Source organism: Cetorhinus maximus, chromosome 7 (assembly GCF_964194155.1).
Source record: "Cetorhinus maximus chromosome 7, sCetMax3.hap1.1, whole genome shotgun sequence".
Classification (NCBI taxonomy): Eukaryota; Metazoa; Chordata; class Chondrichthyes; order Lamniformes; family Cetorhinidae; genus Cetorhinus; species Cetorhinus maximus.
Window position 1 is genome coordinate 142,443,504 of NC_135885.1, and position 18,505 is coordinate 142,462,008.

The following is an 18,505-nucleotide window of genomic DNA, read 5'->3' on the forward strand; positions in this document are numbered from 1 at the left end:
GGAAGATTTATTGGCCTTGGAGGGGGTGCAGTACAGATTACTCACAATCATACCAGGACTAAAAGGGTTAAATTACGAGGACCGACTGTATAGTCTAGGCTTGCATTTTGTCGATTTTAGAAGATTAAGGTGTGATTGAAGTGTTTAAGACAAATAAAGGATTCCATAAGGCCGGTATCGAGAAACCCTTTCCTCTGTTGGGTGGGGAGTCCAGAACAAGGGAGAAGAATCATAAAATTCGAGCCAGGCCATTCAGGGAGCACTTCTTCACACAGAGGGCAAATGGGAATCTGGAACTCCCTCCCCCAAAAAGCTGTTGAGGCTGGGAGTCGATGAAAATTTCACAACTGAAATTGACAGCAGCCTTGCCTAACTAAAATCTAAGAGATATGGACTCGAAACAAGTAGGTGAAGAAATGGATCTAATTGAGTTGCATTAGAGGGGCTGAATGGACTCCTCCTGTTCCGATTTCCGTGTGACAGTAAAACTGGTGGTGGCATCAAGAGCTTAAAGGAAAGCTGCATAAGATTTGATGCAATTCTGTGTGAGAATGGGGGAGGCAGTGATGTAGCAGTATTGTCACTGGGCTGGTAATCCAGAGACCCAGGGTGATGCTCTGGAGACCTGGATTTGAATCCCGCCACGGCAGATGGTGAAATTTGAGTTCGATTAAAAAAAAAACCTGGAATTAAAAGTCAAATGATGAACATGAAACCATTGTCGATTGTTGTAAAAGCCCATCTGGTTCACTAATGTCCAGGGGCTGGACATTATAAAGGACTAATGTCCTTCAGGGAAGGAAACCTGCTGTCCTTACCTGGTCTGGCCTACATGTGACTCCAGGCCCACAGCAATGTGCTTGATTCCTAAATGCCCTCAGCTCTCAAGGGCAATTAGGGATGGGCAATAAATGCTGGCCTAGCCAGCGACACCCACTCACATGAATGCATTAAACGAAAAAGAATATTTAAGGGAAATTATTTAACTTCGGCATCTTTCTCACATGAAGTCTGATAAGGCATTATCAAATACTTCTAAACAATTGGACATCATTTTGACAAGTAAAATAATTCAGTCGGACCCTACAAAGCACATGATAAAAAAACCAAGAAAGAAAATCAATTTAAAGTAATCACATTAACGTTAATCTCATTCATGTAAATAGCGTTAAAGGTCATTTGAATCCTTCCTGTATTGCTAAAATGGAAACGGTTGCATGAATGATTAGATAAATATTTGATGCCAAATGGTAAATACAAGGTTTTGTACTTTTAGGTGTGGTTGGACCTTTTGAAACCAATTGTGAAACAAGTCAGAAGTGAGTATGGTTTATTTTGTATTTTTTCCTTTTGTGAATTATATCATTCCATCAGACTCAGAGCTATTACTTGATCAGATATTCACAGTGCCGGTATTTGGATTAAACTTATCTTTTCATTCCAACGGGACCGCTTTTGCCTTTCCTTTTATGGGGTGGGTGGGTGGGGGGGGGGGGAAAGGTCATGCCGCTGCCTCACCAAATTTTCTACCTGCTCCGAGGTGAACCTGTCCTCCATCAGATAGGCCAATTCCCTTCGGACGTAAGGGAGAGAGAGGTTTGTGAAGAGAGTTGCTGTCAGAGTATCTGTCCAAAATCTTGGGTGGCTAACCGCCGAAGATTCAGGTAGAGTCATAACTGCGCCGAAGGAGGCCATTCGGTCTATTGTGCCTGTGCCGGCCCTTTGAAAAAGAAGTCCAGTTAGTACCACCCTCCTGCTCTTTCCTCATAGGCCTGAATATATTTCCTGTATATTTATAGATACATACAACATATGTATCCAATTCACTTTTGAAAAATCACTGTTGAATCTGCTTTCACCACCCCTATCAGGCAGCACATTGCAGATTATAATAACTCGCTGCAGAAAAAAATTCTCCTCACCTCCCCTCTGTGTCCCCTCATTACTGACCCTCTTGGCATTGGAAACAGTTTCACGCTATTTTTCCATCGGAAACCACTCATAATTTTGAATGCCTCTATTAAACTCCCCCCTTAACCTTCTCTGCCCTAAGGAGAACAATCCCGGCTTCTCCAGTCTCTCCTTATTAACTGAAGTCCTTCATCCCTGGTACCACTCTCATAAATCTCCACTGCACGTCAAAATCTTTAAGGGAAACTTCCTTGTCTCCTTGAATAGTGGGAATGTTTTTGAAATTGGCCATAAATATCCTGCTCATGTCACTGTGGGAGTTGCATGTTTTTATTCAAGTGCATATTTTAAAAGATCATTGCCAAAGAGCAACTTCCTTCCCTCAGACTCACGGTTATTTTTGTCAACCTATCTCTGGGAACCATCCCGTGGCACATTTAGCAGTCAGATGCCAACGATTGGTCTGGCGAGGACAGACAGAAGATCAAATCTAGCCCATGTTGGAATTTGAACATGTACCAATTAGGATGAGAATCAAACAATTTATAACCAAGCAGAAATTAAACTGGGTGATGCACTTCTACCTATAAAGGGCAGTAATTAGCTGCCATTGTGTGTACAATATATGGTACATTTAAATATGCAACCGTAAATTGTCATTTTAGACACAATGTCAACTATGGCTCAGTGGGTAGCATTCACACCTGAGTCAGGAGGTTGTGGGTTCCAGTCCCACCCCAGTGCAGTACTGAGGGAGCCCCGCACTGTCAGAGGGTCAGCACTGAGGGAGCGCTGCACTGTCGGAGGGTCAGTACTGAGGGAGCACTGCACTGTCGGAGAGTCAGTGCTGAGGGAGCCCCGCACTGTCAGAGGGTCAGCACTGAGGGAGCGCTGCACTGTCGGAGGGTCAGTACTGAGGGAGCGCTGCACTGTCGGAGGGTCAGTGCTGAGGGAGCGCTGCACTGTCGGAGGGTCAGTGCTGAGGGAGCGCTGCACTGTCGGAGGGTCAGTGCTGAGGGAGCGCTACACTGTCAGAGGGTCAGCACTGAGGGTGCACTGCACTGTCGGAGGGTCATTACTAAGGGAGCGCTGCACTGTCGGAGGGTCAGTGCTAAGGGAGCACTGCACTGTCGGAGGGTCATTACTAAGGGAGCGCTGCACTGTCGGAGGGTCAGTGCTAAGGGAGCGCTACACTGTCAGAGGGTCAGCACTGAGGGAGTGCTGCACTGTCGGAGGGTCAGCGCTGAGGGAGTGCTGTACAGTCAGAGGGTCAGCACTGAGGGTGCGCTGCACTGTCGGAGGGTCAGCACTGAGGGTGCGCTGCACTGTCGGAGGGTCAGCACTGAAGGAGCACCGCACTGTCAGATGGTCAGTACTGAGGGAGCGCCACACTGTCGGAGGGTCAGCACTTAGGGGGTGCTGCACTGTTAGAGGGTCAGTACTGAGGGAGCGCTGCACTGTTGGAGGGTCAGTACTGAGGGAGCGCTATACTGTCGGAGGGTCAGTACTGAGGGAGCGCTGCACTGTTGGAGGGTCAGTACTGAGGGAGCGCTGCACTGTTGGAGGGTCAGTACTAAGGGAGCACCGCACTGTCGGAAGGTCATTACTAAGGGAGCACTGCACTGTTGGAGGTGCCATCTTTTGGATGAGACTTTAAACTGAGACCCTGTCTTCTCTCTCAAGTGGATGTAAAAGACCCCATGGCACTATCTTGAAGAAACAGAGGGGGTGTTCTCCATGATCTTATGGCCAATATTTATCCCTTGAGCAACATCACTAAAGAAAGACAGGAGAGCTGCTCATTATCACATTACTGTCTGTGAGAGCTTGTTGTGCGCAAATTGGCTGCTGCCTTTCTATTACTGCATTGGCTGTAAAGCGCTTTGGGGCATCCGGAGGTTGCGAAAGGTGCTATAGAAATGCAGGTTCTTCCTTCCTTCTGTGCTTTTAAAGAAAAAATCTTAAAAATCTCGTCCTCTAGGACCAAGGCATGTTGTGATGAGATTCGTCGTGAAGTTCTTCCCACCTGACCATGCACAGCTGCAAGAGGAGCTCACACGGTTGGTGCCATTTTCCTTCTTTGACGCTTTGGGGCTGGATTTCAGTGGCTGTGACTGTGGTTGGGCAATGCGGTGGAAGGGACGGAGATTAGACCGAGACCTTGGATCCTGACCGTGCGCGGGAGATTCGGGTGTGGGCAGTGGAGCCAGTTGGGTGGGGACACCCTTCCTTTGTTTGGCAGAGTTACTGAGCATTGCGAAAGCCAAGGCTCAAGTGGACGGAGTTAAGAGATTGATCCGACCATGATACCATCGAATCGATAAGCGAGGACCTTTTATGGGGCATTTAGTTCTGCTCTCAATCTTTAGAGAAAATGGATTTTTGTAAATGTTTCCCCTGAATTTAACATTCAAAGGGGTTTAATTGTGTACAGTTACTGTTTTCAAAGCTCGACCCCCAAGTGGAAGTACATTTCAAATGTGCTTTTTTTTTAAAGAGTTGACATGATTTTGGATGGAACATTCCGGGTGTATGAAGGTAGCAGTCTTGATACCTTCGAAAATGAAAATCTGCAAGAATACAAAAAAATGTCCCAAGCAGCAGAACAGGCTGGAGCTGTTGACCGGCCTCCTCCTGTTCCCATGCTCGATGGTAATGAACAATAGGCGGGGGCTGGAATTCCCTCCACTGGGATTCGCGGTTCTTAGAGGGAGTCTGCCTGGACAGGATGTCATCTATTTTCAGGGGGTGTAATGTGGACCCCATTGCTGAGTCCAGACCAGGACATGCCCGGGACCATTGGCAACACCTCTCTTACCCTCTCACCCACTTCAGGCTATCCGATCTCTTCTGGGGTGGGGGCAGGTGCTCAGCATCGCCATGGTGATGAAGCGGTTTGCCCACTCTCCACCCCACCCGCCAACTCCGACCCCGCGGTAGAGATTCAGAACGGATGAATCAGGAATGTTACTGGGGGGGGTTTTTTTTAGTCCCTTTTGTCATGAGTCCTCAAGAATGATTTTTTTTTCTCAGGTAGATTTTTATTTATAGTTGCTCGATAGTACAGTGTGTTGCTGAAAAAAGACACATGTTGCCGAAGCTTTTCATCTTGCACTCATCAGGACAATTCACAAGATTACCAAATGTAAAAGGAACAACAATTTACACTTCACGAGAGGAGAGTGCTGATTGGTTGGCAAGTGGACTCTGATTGGTAGAGGCATTGCTAGTTAACTATTACCTGGCAGTTATGAATTGTCCTAATGAGCGCAAAATGAAAAGCTTTGTCAACTTGTGTCTTTTTTCAGTTTTTATTTTCCAAGTTATCAGGACCACTACCTTCATGCCCCCTGAATCCTCCAGTGGGGGATAGTTGCACAATACAAATTCTGTGCATTAAATCAATCCTAGCCATTTACAGCCGTGCAGGATGTAGGTGTGATTGACAGGAGAATTAGCCAATTATCTCCATTCTGGCTGGGAGTAGTGGTGTCACGATACACAGCTGTTATACTGAGGATCGAAAAGCATGACTACTCTGTAATTGAAAAAAAACATGTTTGACATGTACTTCCATCTGGTCAGGAATTGAAAAGCATGTTTACGTATGGGTAAACTCCTTTGGCTAGTAAATACAGCTGAAACATTTACAAATTTGATTTTCTGTAAACATTGAGCTCAGAACTAAATGCTCTTAAAAGCCTGAAGTGTCCAATGATGCCATTGTGTTGGCCAATGAGTTAGAGGTGGGACAGAACTCACAGCAAAGGGTATATTTTACAACAAACTGAATCTATTTACACTATATACACAAGGCCCATTCAAATAAGAGGGTGGTAGCCTAACAGTAACGTTACTGGATTTATAATCTAGAGATCAGGACTAATGCTCCAGAGTCACAAGTTCAAATCTCACCACAGAAGCTAGGGAAAGTTTAAATTCAATTAATTGATAAATCTCTTTATTTAAAAACCCACCTGGTTCACTAACGTCCTTCATGGGAAGAAATCTGCTGTCCTTGCTCAGCCTGGCCTACCTTTGCCTCAGACCCAGTGCAGCGCGGTTGACGCTTAACTGAAGTGACCTAGCAAGCCACTTCAGTTGTATCAAACCACGACAGAAAAATAAAACAGCACTGTGGGTGTACCTACACCACATGGACTGCAGAGGTTCAAGAAGCTGGCTCACCAGCACCCCCTCAAGGGCAACTAGGGATGGGCAATAAATGCTGGCCTAGCCAGTGACACCCACATCCCCAGAACAAAATAAGAAAAAAGTCTCTAAGCAAGCAGAGCTCATGATTGAAACTACAGCAAAGTTTTCCGATTAAAGGCAGGATTATTTGTTCAGAAAATTGCAGTCAGTGGAGGATAGTTTCACCACATAAATTCTGTGCATTAAATCAATCCCAGCCATTTACAGCAGTGCAGGATGCAGGTGTGATTGACAGGGGAATTAACCCAATTATCTCCATTCCGGCTGGGAGTAGTGGTGTCACGAAACACAGCCGTTATACTGAGGATCAAAAAAGCTACTTTACCTGTTCTGCTCTTATAAATTGCCCTGACAAGATCTGTATTCTTCCTCACTGGAGTTGTGCTGCTAAGGTTTGCTTTGCTGTGGCAAACTGCTGGTGAGGCTTCAGGTTTAAGAAGATAATCCTGGGCTTTGCCTGCACAAACAAGGCAAGAGCAGTGTTGTTGCGAGTTTTGACAGATTTATTGCTTGGACCAGAGTTTCTCTTTAGCACTGATGATGATGCTGTTAATTGCATATTAATTGTGTTTAATTATAACTGGGGATTCAATTGTGCTCTTATAAATAGAAATAGACTGAAACTATGGTGGTTGAGTCAGGTGGTGCATGTTTGTAATCTCTGTAAATAAAAGTGTGTAAAGATGGGCTCCAGTTCTATCCTTCACCACCTGGCTATCTATACCATAAAAGACACCTGCTACTATATTTTGCTGCTGCTTTCATCGCTTGCATTTATCAAGCTTTGGATCCATTTTGAGATCAAACTTTCTCACAAAAAGAAACATTTCCTCCCACTCTCCCACCCACCGCCTTTCAACAAAATCAGCCTTGTGAGATTATTCTTGAAATATCTCTCAATATCGTATAAACATTTCAAAGCAGCTTATAGAAGCGTCTGCTATGAAATATTATTAGGGAGATATGGCAGGGAAACATCACTGAGAATGTTATTAAAAATCACATTGCTGTTAACAAAAAGGAAAATAGTTGTCTGGCAGATGAATGGCTACATGATTCTTTTTACCTATTGAGCTGGATTTCAGGTTTTAACTTGGGTTGCCAACTTTGATTGGATGCATTCCTGGAGGATTCAGCACGTGGCTGCCTGCTTCCTACAGTTTCCGCCCCCCCACCCCCACCCCCAAATTCCTATCATTAGTTTGCCTGACATGACCATCCTCACTTAGTCCCATCTTCCCACGCCAATCAAAAAGCAAGGAATCTCTTCATAGTCAATTGGATGATTCTTGACTGACAAATCAGGCAGCCTTTTGTTTTCCATCTCCAGTATTGAAGATGGAAGAAAAACACTTTTATTTTAAGGCTGCTATAATTTTCCTCGCTGTGTCTTGGCTCCTCGCGGTGTCCTGGAGATGAATCTTCAATTCCTGGAGACTCTAGTCTAATCCTGGGGTTGGGGGTGGAGGCAGCCCTGGCAACCCTAAATGTAACCCAAGAGGCAAGATGAAGGTCTTGTCTTATGAGGAAAGGTTGAGAGGAGGTTTGGCTGATGCTCACTGGAGTTTAGGAAAATGAGAGATGATCTTGTTGTAACATATAAGATTCTGAGGGGGCTTGACAGGGTGGATGCTGAGAGGATGTTTCCCCTTGTGGGGGAGTCTGAACTAGGGAACACAGTTTAGGGATAAGGGGCCCCCCATTTAGGACTGAGATGAGGAGGAATTTCTTCTCGCAGGGAGTCATTAGTCAGCATGGGACCTGACGTCTGCCCATGGTGGGTATGAGGTGAGTTGGCATGAAGGGCATAAGGGCAAAGGATGGTGGGTAGGGAGCATGGGCTGGCATGAGATGGCACTAAGTTGGCATAGGGGCAATAAAGGGCCATGGAGAGTGGGTGGAGGGGCATAGGTTGGCATGGAGGGTATAAGGAGCCATGGAGGGGTGGGTAGAGAGGCATGAGGTGCCGTGGGTTGGCATGGATGGAGCATGGGGTGTGGCGGGGGGGTGAGTGGTGAGGGCTGGTGGGCTTTGTTTTTTTTTGCAGGTGGGTCAAAGTGCCGGATCATTGAGGCTGGCCTGCTGCCCAACCCTCCTCCACACCCGGCAGCCTCTGCGCTGCCTTCAAACTGTAGCCGGGACGGCAGACGTGACTTCTGTTAACAGCAGCCGACCTACACCCTGCCACACGGTCATGGCTGCAGGGGAGTGGGACTAATTGGATAGATTTTTCAAAGAGCCAGCACAGACACGATGGGCTGAATGGACTCCCCCTGCTCTAGGATGCTCTGTGCCTAGACTGGACATGACGAAGGTTTTATTTCATTGTTAGCAAGGTGACTGATTTGGCCAAATTTTATGTTTTGCAGGTACCTCTTTGCTTTGCAAATCAAGCAGGACCTGGCTTCAGGGAGGATGACCTGTAATGACTCAAGTGCGGCCCTCTTGGTGTCTCATATTGTCCAATGTGAGTGAACTTTACGCAGATTCTCCCATCTGGGTGTTGGGTGGTAAACTGCTTAAAGGCTCCTTTCGATATTTCATCCCAACAGATTTACTTCTGCACGTGTGCAGGATGTACCATGTGTGCATTAGTGTCAGAACTAGGAATTATATCAATGTCACAGCGGAGAAACAGGCCTCCCATCCCTCCTCATCCAGTCCCATCAACAAAATCCCTGGTCCTTTCTCACACCTTTCTTATTGGTTAGCTCTTTCAAGGAGCTAGCTCAGACTGTGATGGGCTGAATAGCCTCCTCCTGTGCTGTAGGATTCTATTAGCTGATAGATATGACAGCTGCCCCAGGCTGTTAACTCTGCCTGTATATCTCCCATCTTGGGCGCTAATCACTAAATGCTGGTGAAGATGACTTTATAGGTTAAATTGGGTTGGGATTGCATGAATCTTGTCCTAATCCGCTGACTAGCTCAAGATACGGGAGATGTTTTAACAAAAAATTAGTAAGATAAACAACGGGCCAAATCTCCCAGCCTCCGGATTGTCAGAGACCAGACGAATGGTCGATGCTGCACAGCGGGACGCTGCAGAAATGCTAGCGCACAGACCCATTTCGGAATTGCCCAGGAAGTTCGAGCTTCCGATGGGCAATTCCCGTTCTCCCTAGGACCCTCCACGAATGTATCCGACTCCAAGTTGGGGTTGGAGACTTTGGACAGTTCTGTGGTACTCAACTGTGTAGTTACGCAGGAAATGTTAGACTAAAACCTAGTCTAATTCCTGGGTGACTACACAACTGATACCCCCCCTCAAAAAAATCACTTACATTGACACCCCCCCCCACCACCCACCCCACAGATCCCCCAACTATGCCCCCAGTCGACTACCCAGACTGCCCATGATCACCCGCCTACCACCCCAATCATCCAACTACCCCCTGACCTAACTAACCCACCCAGCTACCTGACTACCCCTTCTGACCCAACCTAACACCCTGATCTGACTACCCACTCACTTCACCCAATCAGCTACCCATCTCATCCACCTTACCCACTTACCCATCCTATCCCACTCACCCACCTCACCCACTTACCCCCCTCTCGCCCACTTACCCCCCTCTCGCCCACTTACCCGCCTCTCGCCCACTTACCCGCCTCTCGCCCACTTACCCCCCTCTGGTCCTCTTACCCCCTCCCTCACCCACTTACCCCCTCACCCACTTACACCCCCTCTCACCCACTTACCCCCCTCTCGCCCACTTACCCCCCTCTTGTCCACTTACCCCCCTCCCTCACCCATTTACCCCCTCGCCCACTTACACCCCCTCTCGCCCACTTACACCCCCTCTCACCCACTTGCCCCCCTCTCGTCCACTTACCCCCCTCCCTCACCCATTTACCCCCTCACTCATTTACCCCCTCACCCACTTACACCCCCTCTCGCCCACTTACACCCCCTCTCACCCACTTGCCCCCCTCTCGTCCACTTGCCCCCCTCTCGTCCACTTACCCCCTCCCTCACCCACTTACCCATTCACTTGCCATTCACTAACATTCAAATTGGACATTTAACCCTATATACTGACATACGGTAGCTAGCGCCATAAAAATGCGACACGTCCTGTCGGTCCCCCAACTCCACTCCGCTCCGACAGAGTTCCCCAAGGGACCGCACTGCGCGTTTCTGTGAAAGCCGGGATGGGGAGATCCGGGCCCTTGTGTGTGAACTGATCGAACTAACACAAGTTTCTCTGCTTTCCTGCAGCGGAAATTGGGGATTTTGATGAAGCGCTTATCCGCGAGCACTTGGAGAAAAACAAGTACATACCTCAGCAAGAAGCACTGGAGGATAAGATAGCGGAGTTTCATCGCAGACATGTGTAGGTATTCACATCCTGCTTTGCACAGCATTGTGGTCAGAGGACTTTTTGAACCTGGTTCATTTCGACTCATTCTAATTCTAGCAGCCGATTAGAATGGTGATAGGGACTCAGAGCCAATGAGAGGGGAAATTGATGACGACGATTGCTATTCATTGTGGCATGTGAAGTTTGTGACCCAGCTTCCAGTTCATGAATTGATGGGGGCAAGTGAATTCTCAAAAATTGACGATCTCAATAGATCTGCAACCCAAGTCTTGTTTCTATCAACTTAAGAGGATGCAATGTAAATGTTCTCAAATGCTACAAACAGGACTGCGTTCTTCCTGATATCTGTCCATCCATTCAGAGTGTCCCTGTTGTGGTACACCTTCATCAAGTAGATATGGTTATGTTTTTATATGCGTCACTGGAGGGGAAATGTACCACGTGGTTCAGGCTTAGTCTCTGTTTGTTCTGAGGAAGCTACCAGCTCAAACGTGTGTACAAGCCCTCCAACTATGTCATACTGCTACCAACTTCCCAGATCCTTGATAAGTGAACCTACATATTTTTGTGTTAAGCAATCCTTTTATCAGTATGAATTGTAGATAAATAGGTTAGTCAGTGTAGGAGATTAATCAACACTGGCCTAGACTGATCAGAGTTCCTCAAATATAAAGAAATTTGTCACCAAAGGGGTCAATTGAAAACTTCAAAATAGCAACAGAAACAAAGCATTTTTATAGCACCTTTAAAATAGTTAAAGGTCCCAAGGTGCTTTGCACGCGTGTTATCAAACAAGATTTGACATCAAACACGGCCGCCAGTGGTGGAATGATTAAAATGGGGAATGTGCCAAGAGCATTACATAGAATATCCAGCACATAAACAGGCCATTCAGCCCAACCAGTCTGTGCTGTACTTTATCATCAAATTGAGCCTCTCCCATCCTTCCCATTTCACCCGATGAGCATAACCTTTTATTCCTTTCTCCCTTGTGTTTTTATCCAGCTTCCTCTTGTACCTATCCTACTCACCTCAACCATTCCCTGTGATACCGAGTCCCACCTTCTCACCAATCTCTAGGCTGAATTCCCTATTGGGTTTCTTGCGGACTGTCTTATATCGATGGTCTCTGGTTTTTGCTCTTCTCCACTCCATCAAAACCTTTCAGAGTTTTAAAGACCTCAATCAGGTCACCCCTCAGCCTACTCTTTTCTAGAGAAAAGAGACCCAGCCTGTCAATCCTTTCCTGATGGGTATAAACTCGCAGTTCTGGTATCATCCTTGTGAATCTTTGTTTGCATCTTCTGCAATGCTTTTAATAATGAGGTGACCAGGGCTGTACCCAGGACTCCCAAGTGTGGGCTTATCAAGAGTCAGTACAACTTTCACCTAACGTCTCTCTTTGGTTCATAACTTCAATTCTATAATCTCTAGAATTAAATCCCAGTGCTTGGCTTGATTTTTATTTTGATGGCTTCACTAACCTGTGTCATGTCCGAGGGATTGTGAATTACAGCCGGCACAATCTCTCTGCAGGTCCAACCCCTTTTATTAGCAAGAAAAAAAGCTTAAACCTGGGAGTTACAAAGCAATTTTAGAAAGCATTCAGGGCTGGATTTTCCGGTCCGGCGGACTTTTAGCTGACCCGCCACACCCCCCCCTCCCTCCCCCCACAACGGGTCCCGCCATAGCGGAGCCGGACAATCCCAGCCTCAGTTAGCCTCTGGGTAGTCAGTCGGGGTTGACTGCAGGATGATTGGATCTGACCTGACTGGGGCCAATCGGCTTTCCAGTGGGATCTCCTCAATGGTCTCGCCCTGATGGTGCTGCGCTTAGCCCCCATTTTTATCCTTTGGCTGCACAGCAACTGTCCTCGTGTCGATCCTTCAGCGCCCCATTGATTGGCTGCTGGGGTACACGATCAGCCTTTGATTGGTCCACGTCAAACTGAACTTTAGTCCGAATCGTCACGTGTCATCGGTTTTTCCCACAGTCGGTGCTTCCTGTGGTCGGTTTTTCCCAGTGGTTTAGCTGTAGTTGTCTAACCACAGGATGTCTGGTTCACTCGTCGCTTGTGTCTTTCAAAGTTCAGGGCGGTGGTGAGACCACCCAAGTTAAGAGCCATTGTCTGTATCAAAAATCGTTTGAGCAAACACAACAGCAGAAAAGGCTGTTATTTTTTTTTGCAAGGTTTTCAGGAATTGTCAGCTCGTTTCTGCAGGTCCCTCTGCAATAATTTTAAGCATATTCTTACAAGGAGGTTCCTCATGTCGGGAGGAGATGGGGATTGAAAGATCTTTGTTAGTCAAGAGCATTAAGTGTCTTGGAACTAAAGCGGGCGGATGGAGGTAAGATACTAAGAAGTAAGGTACTAAGGCACTCCTCGTGTCACCAGCCCTGTCCGCTACCAGCCTGTCTGTGGAGATTAAATTGACAGCCCTGGTGCTTTTTTTCTTTGTATGAGTGGGGGGAAAGCTGATTTTGTGGGGAATTTAGAAGGTAGCTCTGTAAACGCTGTGGGGCTGTGGGATCCCAGCGCTCGGTTTGATGCTGGCATCACACTGGATGTGTGGGATGCGATGTGACAGCATTGCAATTCATTTGGAGCAAAGGCGGTGTTTAAAACATTACCAGCAAAGTGGATTTTGATGTTTTCTTTCCAAATATTCCAGCAGACATGCTTTCATACTCGCACTGTTTCTCAAGTCGGATAACAATGCTGATTGTTAAATGGCAAAAACTTAAAAGACAATTTTATTGAGTGTTCCCACTGAGAAGTAAAAAGCAGCTGGAAGTGCGAACAGAAATTACGTTTTGCGAAACAGCCCAGTCTGCCGGATCGAGGATTGTTAGAGGGTAATTGAACTGTGACAGGCTCTTAAAGATAACTGAGCTATTGTGAGACTGAGTGTTTTTGCAGTGTGCAACTCCCAGATTGGGACTTTTCCCTTTCAGGTAACCCATCTCGTCTGAGCCCAACAAGTCTTCAAGGTCTTTGCACTCTTCCAATTCTAGTCTCTTGCTCATCCCCAATTTTCATTGCTTCTCTATTAGTAGAAACACAGAAAATCGGAACAGGAGTAGGCCATTCGGCCCTTCGAGCCTGCTCCGCCATGCAATATGATCAAGGCTGATCCTCTATCTCAACACCATACTCCCTCTCTCTCCCCATACATCTTGATGTCTTTGGAGTCCAGAAATCTATCTGTTTCCTTCTTAAATATATTCAGTGACTTGGCCTCCATGGCCTTCTGTGGTAGAGAATTCCACAGGTTCACCACCCTCTGAGTGAAGAAGTTTCTCCTCATCTCAGTCCTAAATAGCCTAGCCCGTATCCTGAGACTGTGACCCCTTGTTCTAGACCCCCGCCCCCACCCCAGAGCCAGAGGAGATGTCATCCCTGCATCCAGTCTGTCCATCCCTGTCAGCATTTTATATGTTTTAATGAGATCCCCTGTCATTCTTCTTAGTGGCTGTGCCTTCAGCTGCCTGGGCCCCCAAGCCCTGGAATTCCCTCCCTAAACCTTTCTGCCTCTCTCTCCTACTTTACGACACTCCTTAAAACCGACATCTCCAACCATGCTTTTGGCTACCTGTCCTCCTATCTCTGTGACTCAGCGTCAAAATCTGTTTGATTTGCGCCCTCGTGGAGCACCTTGGGATGCTTTACCACAGTAAAGGCGATATATAAATGCAACAACAAATTACAGCCACAACTCAAGTGCTGAAAATTGCACAATCTGCTTGCACCCAGGTAATAAAGCTGTTACTTTGACGGGTGTCTGAGGCTCACAGGACACTCACCCAATGAAACTTGACCCTGCACTGTAAACAACTCAGATCTGCCAGCGAAGAGAATTCAGGAACATTTCAACTTTCAATTGTGAGAGCTCTGTGAGAAATAAATGTTCCTGAATTGGAGGAGCCCAGAGATCTCAGAGGGTGATAGAGCTGGAGGAGGAGAGGCCAAATGAAAGCCAAATTAGAATTGCAAACAAAGATGAGAATGTTAAAATTGAGGCATTGCCAAACTGGAAGCCAGTGTAGATTAGTGAGCACAGAGGGGTGAGTTGAGTTAACTGCGTTGACACCCAAGCACCCGCAACCTTTTAAGCTCATTCGACAGAGACTTTGACCGTGGGACATTTTATTACCTCAAAAGGTGCTTTATAAATAATAATTTTGCAGCCAGATTCTGGGACAGGGAGATGGGAATTTGGCGAGCTGGTTACCCTGCAGGGTCATGCACCCTCTGGTGGAAATTCTTTGCATGGCTTTGCCAAGGACCACTTCTGTTGAAGTCAATTGTGGCAGGAGAATAGTGGTAATGTCACTGGGGCTCAGGCTAATGCTGGTTCAAATCCCACGAAGGCAGCTGGTAGAATTTAAATTCAATGAATAAGTAATTGTTGTAAAAACCCACCTGGTTCACTAATGTCCTTTAGGGAGGGAAATCTGCTGTTCTTACCTGGTCTGGCCTACATGTGAGCAATGTGGTTGACTCTTAACTGCCCTCTGAAATGGACAAGCAAGCCACTCAGTTCAAGGGCAATTAGGGACGGGCAACATATGCTGGCCTTGCCAGCGACGCCCTCATCCCGTGAATTTTTTTAAAAAATCTTGGGGGTTTGGAACCTGTTGGGGGGGGCGATTTTGGGTGGGGGGGTGGGTGGAAGTTGGTGAATGCATAATTGAAATTGGCATTTTAATGAATTCTGAAATTGTATTTTTCCTCTTCACCCATCCCCCCGCCCATCCCTCTGTTTCCCACCGGCCCCCCCACACAAAGTGGACACACACCTGCCGCTTCTGATTACCAACTGCTGGAGATCGCCAGACGATTAGAAACGTATGGAATTCGGCAACATTGCGCCAAGGACAGAGAGGGGACGAAGATCAACCTGTCTGTGTCTCATGCTGGCATCATAGTGTTCCAGGTAATAGTCGTCACACAAGACACTAAAACAGGACCGCGGATTGAGCCATTCCTCTTGCCTGATTCGGAATTAAACTGACCCCCTTCGTGTTTCTGACACAGGGTAACAACAAGATCAACTCGTTCAATTGGGCCAAGGTTCGCAAACTGAGTTTTAAGAGGAAACGATTCCTGATTAAATTTCGTCCAGAGATGAATGTGAGTGGGTCCTGGTGGACTTCATCCTAGGATCTTAAAAGAGAAGTGGCTCGGGAATTAGTTGATGCGTTTGGTTTTAATTTTCCAAAGTTCCCTAGATTCGGGTGTCATTTGATTAGAAGATAGCAAAACTATCTCCTTTATTCAAAAAGGGAGGGAGACAGAAAGCAGGAAAGGACTGGCCGGTTAGCCTAACATCTGTCATAGGGGAAATGTCGGAAGCTATTATTAAAGATGCTATCACAGGGCACTTAGAAAAATTCAAGGCAATCAGGCAGAGTCAACATGGTTTTGTGAAAGGGAAATCATGTTTAACCAATTTGTTGGAGTTCTTTGAAGGAGTCCCATGAGCTGTGGATAAAGGGGAACCGGTGGATGTACTGTATTTAGATTTCCAGAATGCATTGATAAGGTGCCACAGCAAAGGTTATTGCGGAAGTGGAGTAGGGATAGCATGTTGACATGGATAGAAGAGTTGGCTAGCTAACAAAAATAGAGGACAGCCATAAATAAGCCTTTTTCTGGTTGGCAGGATGTAACGAGTGGTGTGCCACAGGGATCAGTGCTGGGGCCTCAACTATTCACAATTTATATAAATGACTTGGATGAAGGGCCAGATGGAATGGATGCTAAATTTACTGATGACACAAAGATAGGTAGGAAAGTAAATTGTGAAGAGGACATTAGGAGGCTGCGAAGTGATTTCTGCGAAGTAAGTTAAGTGAGTGGACAAAGATCTGCCAAATGTAAAATTGTCCATTTTGGCAGGAAGCATAAAAAAGAAGCTTATTATCTAAATGGTGAGAGGTTGCAGAGCTCTGAGATTCAGAGGGATCTGGGTGTCCTAGTGCATGAATCACAAAAGGCTAGAATGCAGGTACAGCAAGTAATTAGGAAAACTAATAGAGTGTTACCGTTTATTGTGAGGGGAATTGAATATAAAAGTAGGGAAGTTATGCTTCAGTTGTACAGGACATTGGTGAGACCACATCTGGAGTATTGTGTACAGCATTGGTCTCCTTATGTAAGGAAAGATGTAAATGCATTAGAAGCAGTTCAGAGAAGGTTTACTAGACTAATACCAGGAATGGGTGGGTTGTCTTATGAGGAAAGGTTGGACAGGTTAGGCTTTTATCCACTGGAGTTTAGAAGTGTTAAGAGGTGATTTGATTGAAACCTTTAAGATCCTGAGGGGTCCTGACAGGGTGGATGTGGAGAGGATGTTTCCTCTTGTGGGAGAATCTAGAACTAGGGGTCACTGTTTAAAAATAAGTGGTCACCCATTTAAGACAGAGATGAGTAGAAATGTTTTCTCTCAGAGGGTTGAGTGTCTTTGGAACTCTCTTCCTCAAAAGGCGCTGGAAGCAGAGTCTTTGAATATTTTTAAGGCAGAGCTAGATAGATTCTTGGTAAGCAAGGGGGTGAAAGGTTATCGGGGTTAGGTGGGAGGATCTTATTGAATGGTGGAGCAGGCTTGAAAGGCCGAGTGGCCTACTCTTGCTTTTAGCTCGTATGTTCATATGTCCTTACCCAAAGGTGTTGAAGCTCCTTTTCTGGTTCGCTGTGTATGTGTTTGTTGAGGTTTGTGTTTCTGGTTTGTCCTTGCAGTCCTGTCAGGATACCTTGGAGTTTTCCATGACCAGCCGTGACTCCTGCAAGGCTTTCTGGAAGATCTGCGTCGAGTACCATGCCTTCTTCCGACTGTTTGAGGAACCCAAACCAAAACCCAAGCCCATTCTTTTCAGCCGCGGGTCTTCGTTCAGATTTAGGTAATAATACTATACCCTCCTCCAGGTACTCAATGTTATTGTTACTTACGTGGAGGATGAACGGATGAGCATTTGTTCTGTTCAATTAACTTGTTTATGCAAAGGTCCTTTTCTTTATAGCTGTTTTCGCCCCTCTTATGGAGTGTGTCACACAAGCTGTTGCCATTGTGGCTCAGTTGGTAGCACTCACCTCTCCATCTCAAGGTTCTTGCTTCAAGACCCACTCCAAGACTTCAGCACAAAAATCAAGGCTGACACTCCAGTGCAGTACTGAGGGAGCACTGTACTGTCACGGTGCTGTTGTTTGGTTGGGATATTAAGCTAATGCTCTGTCTACCCCCTCAGATGGATGTAAAATATCCTATGGTGCGCTTTCAAAGAAGCTGGAGCAATATTTATCCCTCAATCAACATCACTAAAGCAGATTATCTAGTCGTTATCACTGTCCTGTTTGTGGGAGCTTGCTGTGCACAAATTAGCTGTCATGTTTCTACATTGCAACAGGAACAACACGTCAAAAGTACTTTATTGGCTGGTCGTTGTGAAAAGCACTATATAAATGCAAATCTTTCTTTCTCAAGGAGTTTGGATGGCTTACACTAGCCTATTCAAATACGTGTCAGAGACTGGGCACAATAATGAGAGCCAGCAACCCCCTTTACATATCTTGCACCTCCCTGTCAGGGTCAGTAACCAGAGGACACAGGCTTAAGGTAATTGGGAAAGGAAATAGTGGGGGTTAGGTAGGGTTGCCAGCTGTGATTAAATGTATTCCGGGAGGTTTCATCACATGACTTGCCCCCACATTCCAACCATTAGTCAGCCAACACATTCGTCCTTGTGACATACTGCCTTCCTACACCAATTGGAAAGCAAAAGGATTCAATGGGGAGGCGGTGGTGTAGTGGTATTGTGGTACTGGACTAGTATCCCAGGGCCCCAGGTAATGCTCTGGGGGACCTGGGTTCGAATCCCACCACAGCAGAAGGTGAAATCTGAATGCAGTAAAAATCTGGAATTAAAAGTCTAATGATGACCATGTAACCATTGCTGATTGATATAAAAACCCATCTGGTTCACTGAAGTCCTTACCAGGTAGATAGCCAGAAGCTTTTTCCCAGGGTGGAAGAGTCAATTACATGGGGACATAG

General features: G+C 46.3%; 1 protein-coding gene across 1 annotated transcript in view; it reads left to right on the forward strand.

Annotated features, from left to right (window-relative positions):
* farp1 (FERM, RhoGEF (ARHGEF) and pleckstrin domain protein 1 (chondrocyte-derived)) overlaps window positions 1-18,505 on the forward strand; it is a 265,170-nt gene that overhangs the window by 140,314 nt on the left and 106,351 nt on the right. The window contains exons 4-10 of the mRNA XM_078546027.1: window positions 1,277-1,319; window positions 3,893-3,971; window positions 8,496-8,593; window positions 10,349-10,463; window positions 15,241-15,388; window positions 15,490-15,585; window positions 17,194-17,354. Coding sequence (XP_078402153.1) covers window positions 1,277-1,319; window positions 3,893-3,971; window positions 8,496-8,593; window positions 10,349-10,463; window positions 15,241-15,388; window positions 15,490-15,585; window positions 17,194-17,354 — 740 coding nt within the window. The remainder of the gene's footprint in view (window positions 1-1,276; window positions 1,320-3,892; window positions 3,972-8,495; window positions 8,594-10,348; window positions 10,464-15,240; window positions 15,389-15,489; window positions 15,586-17,193; window positions 17,355-18,505) is intronic.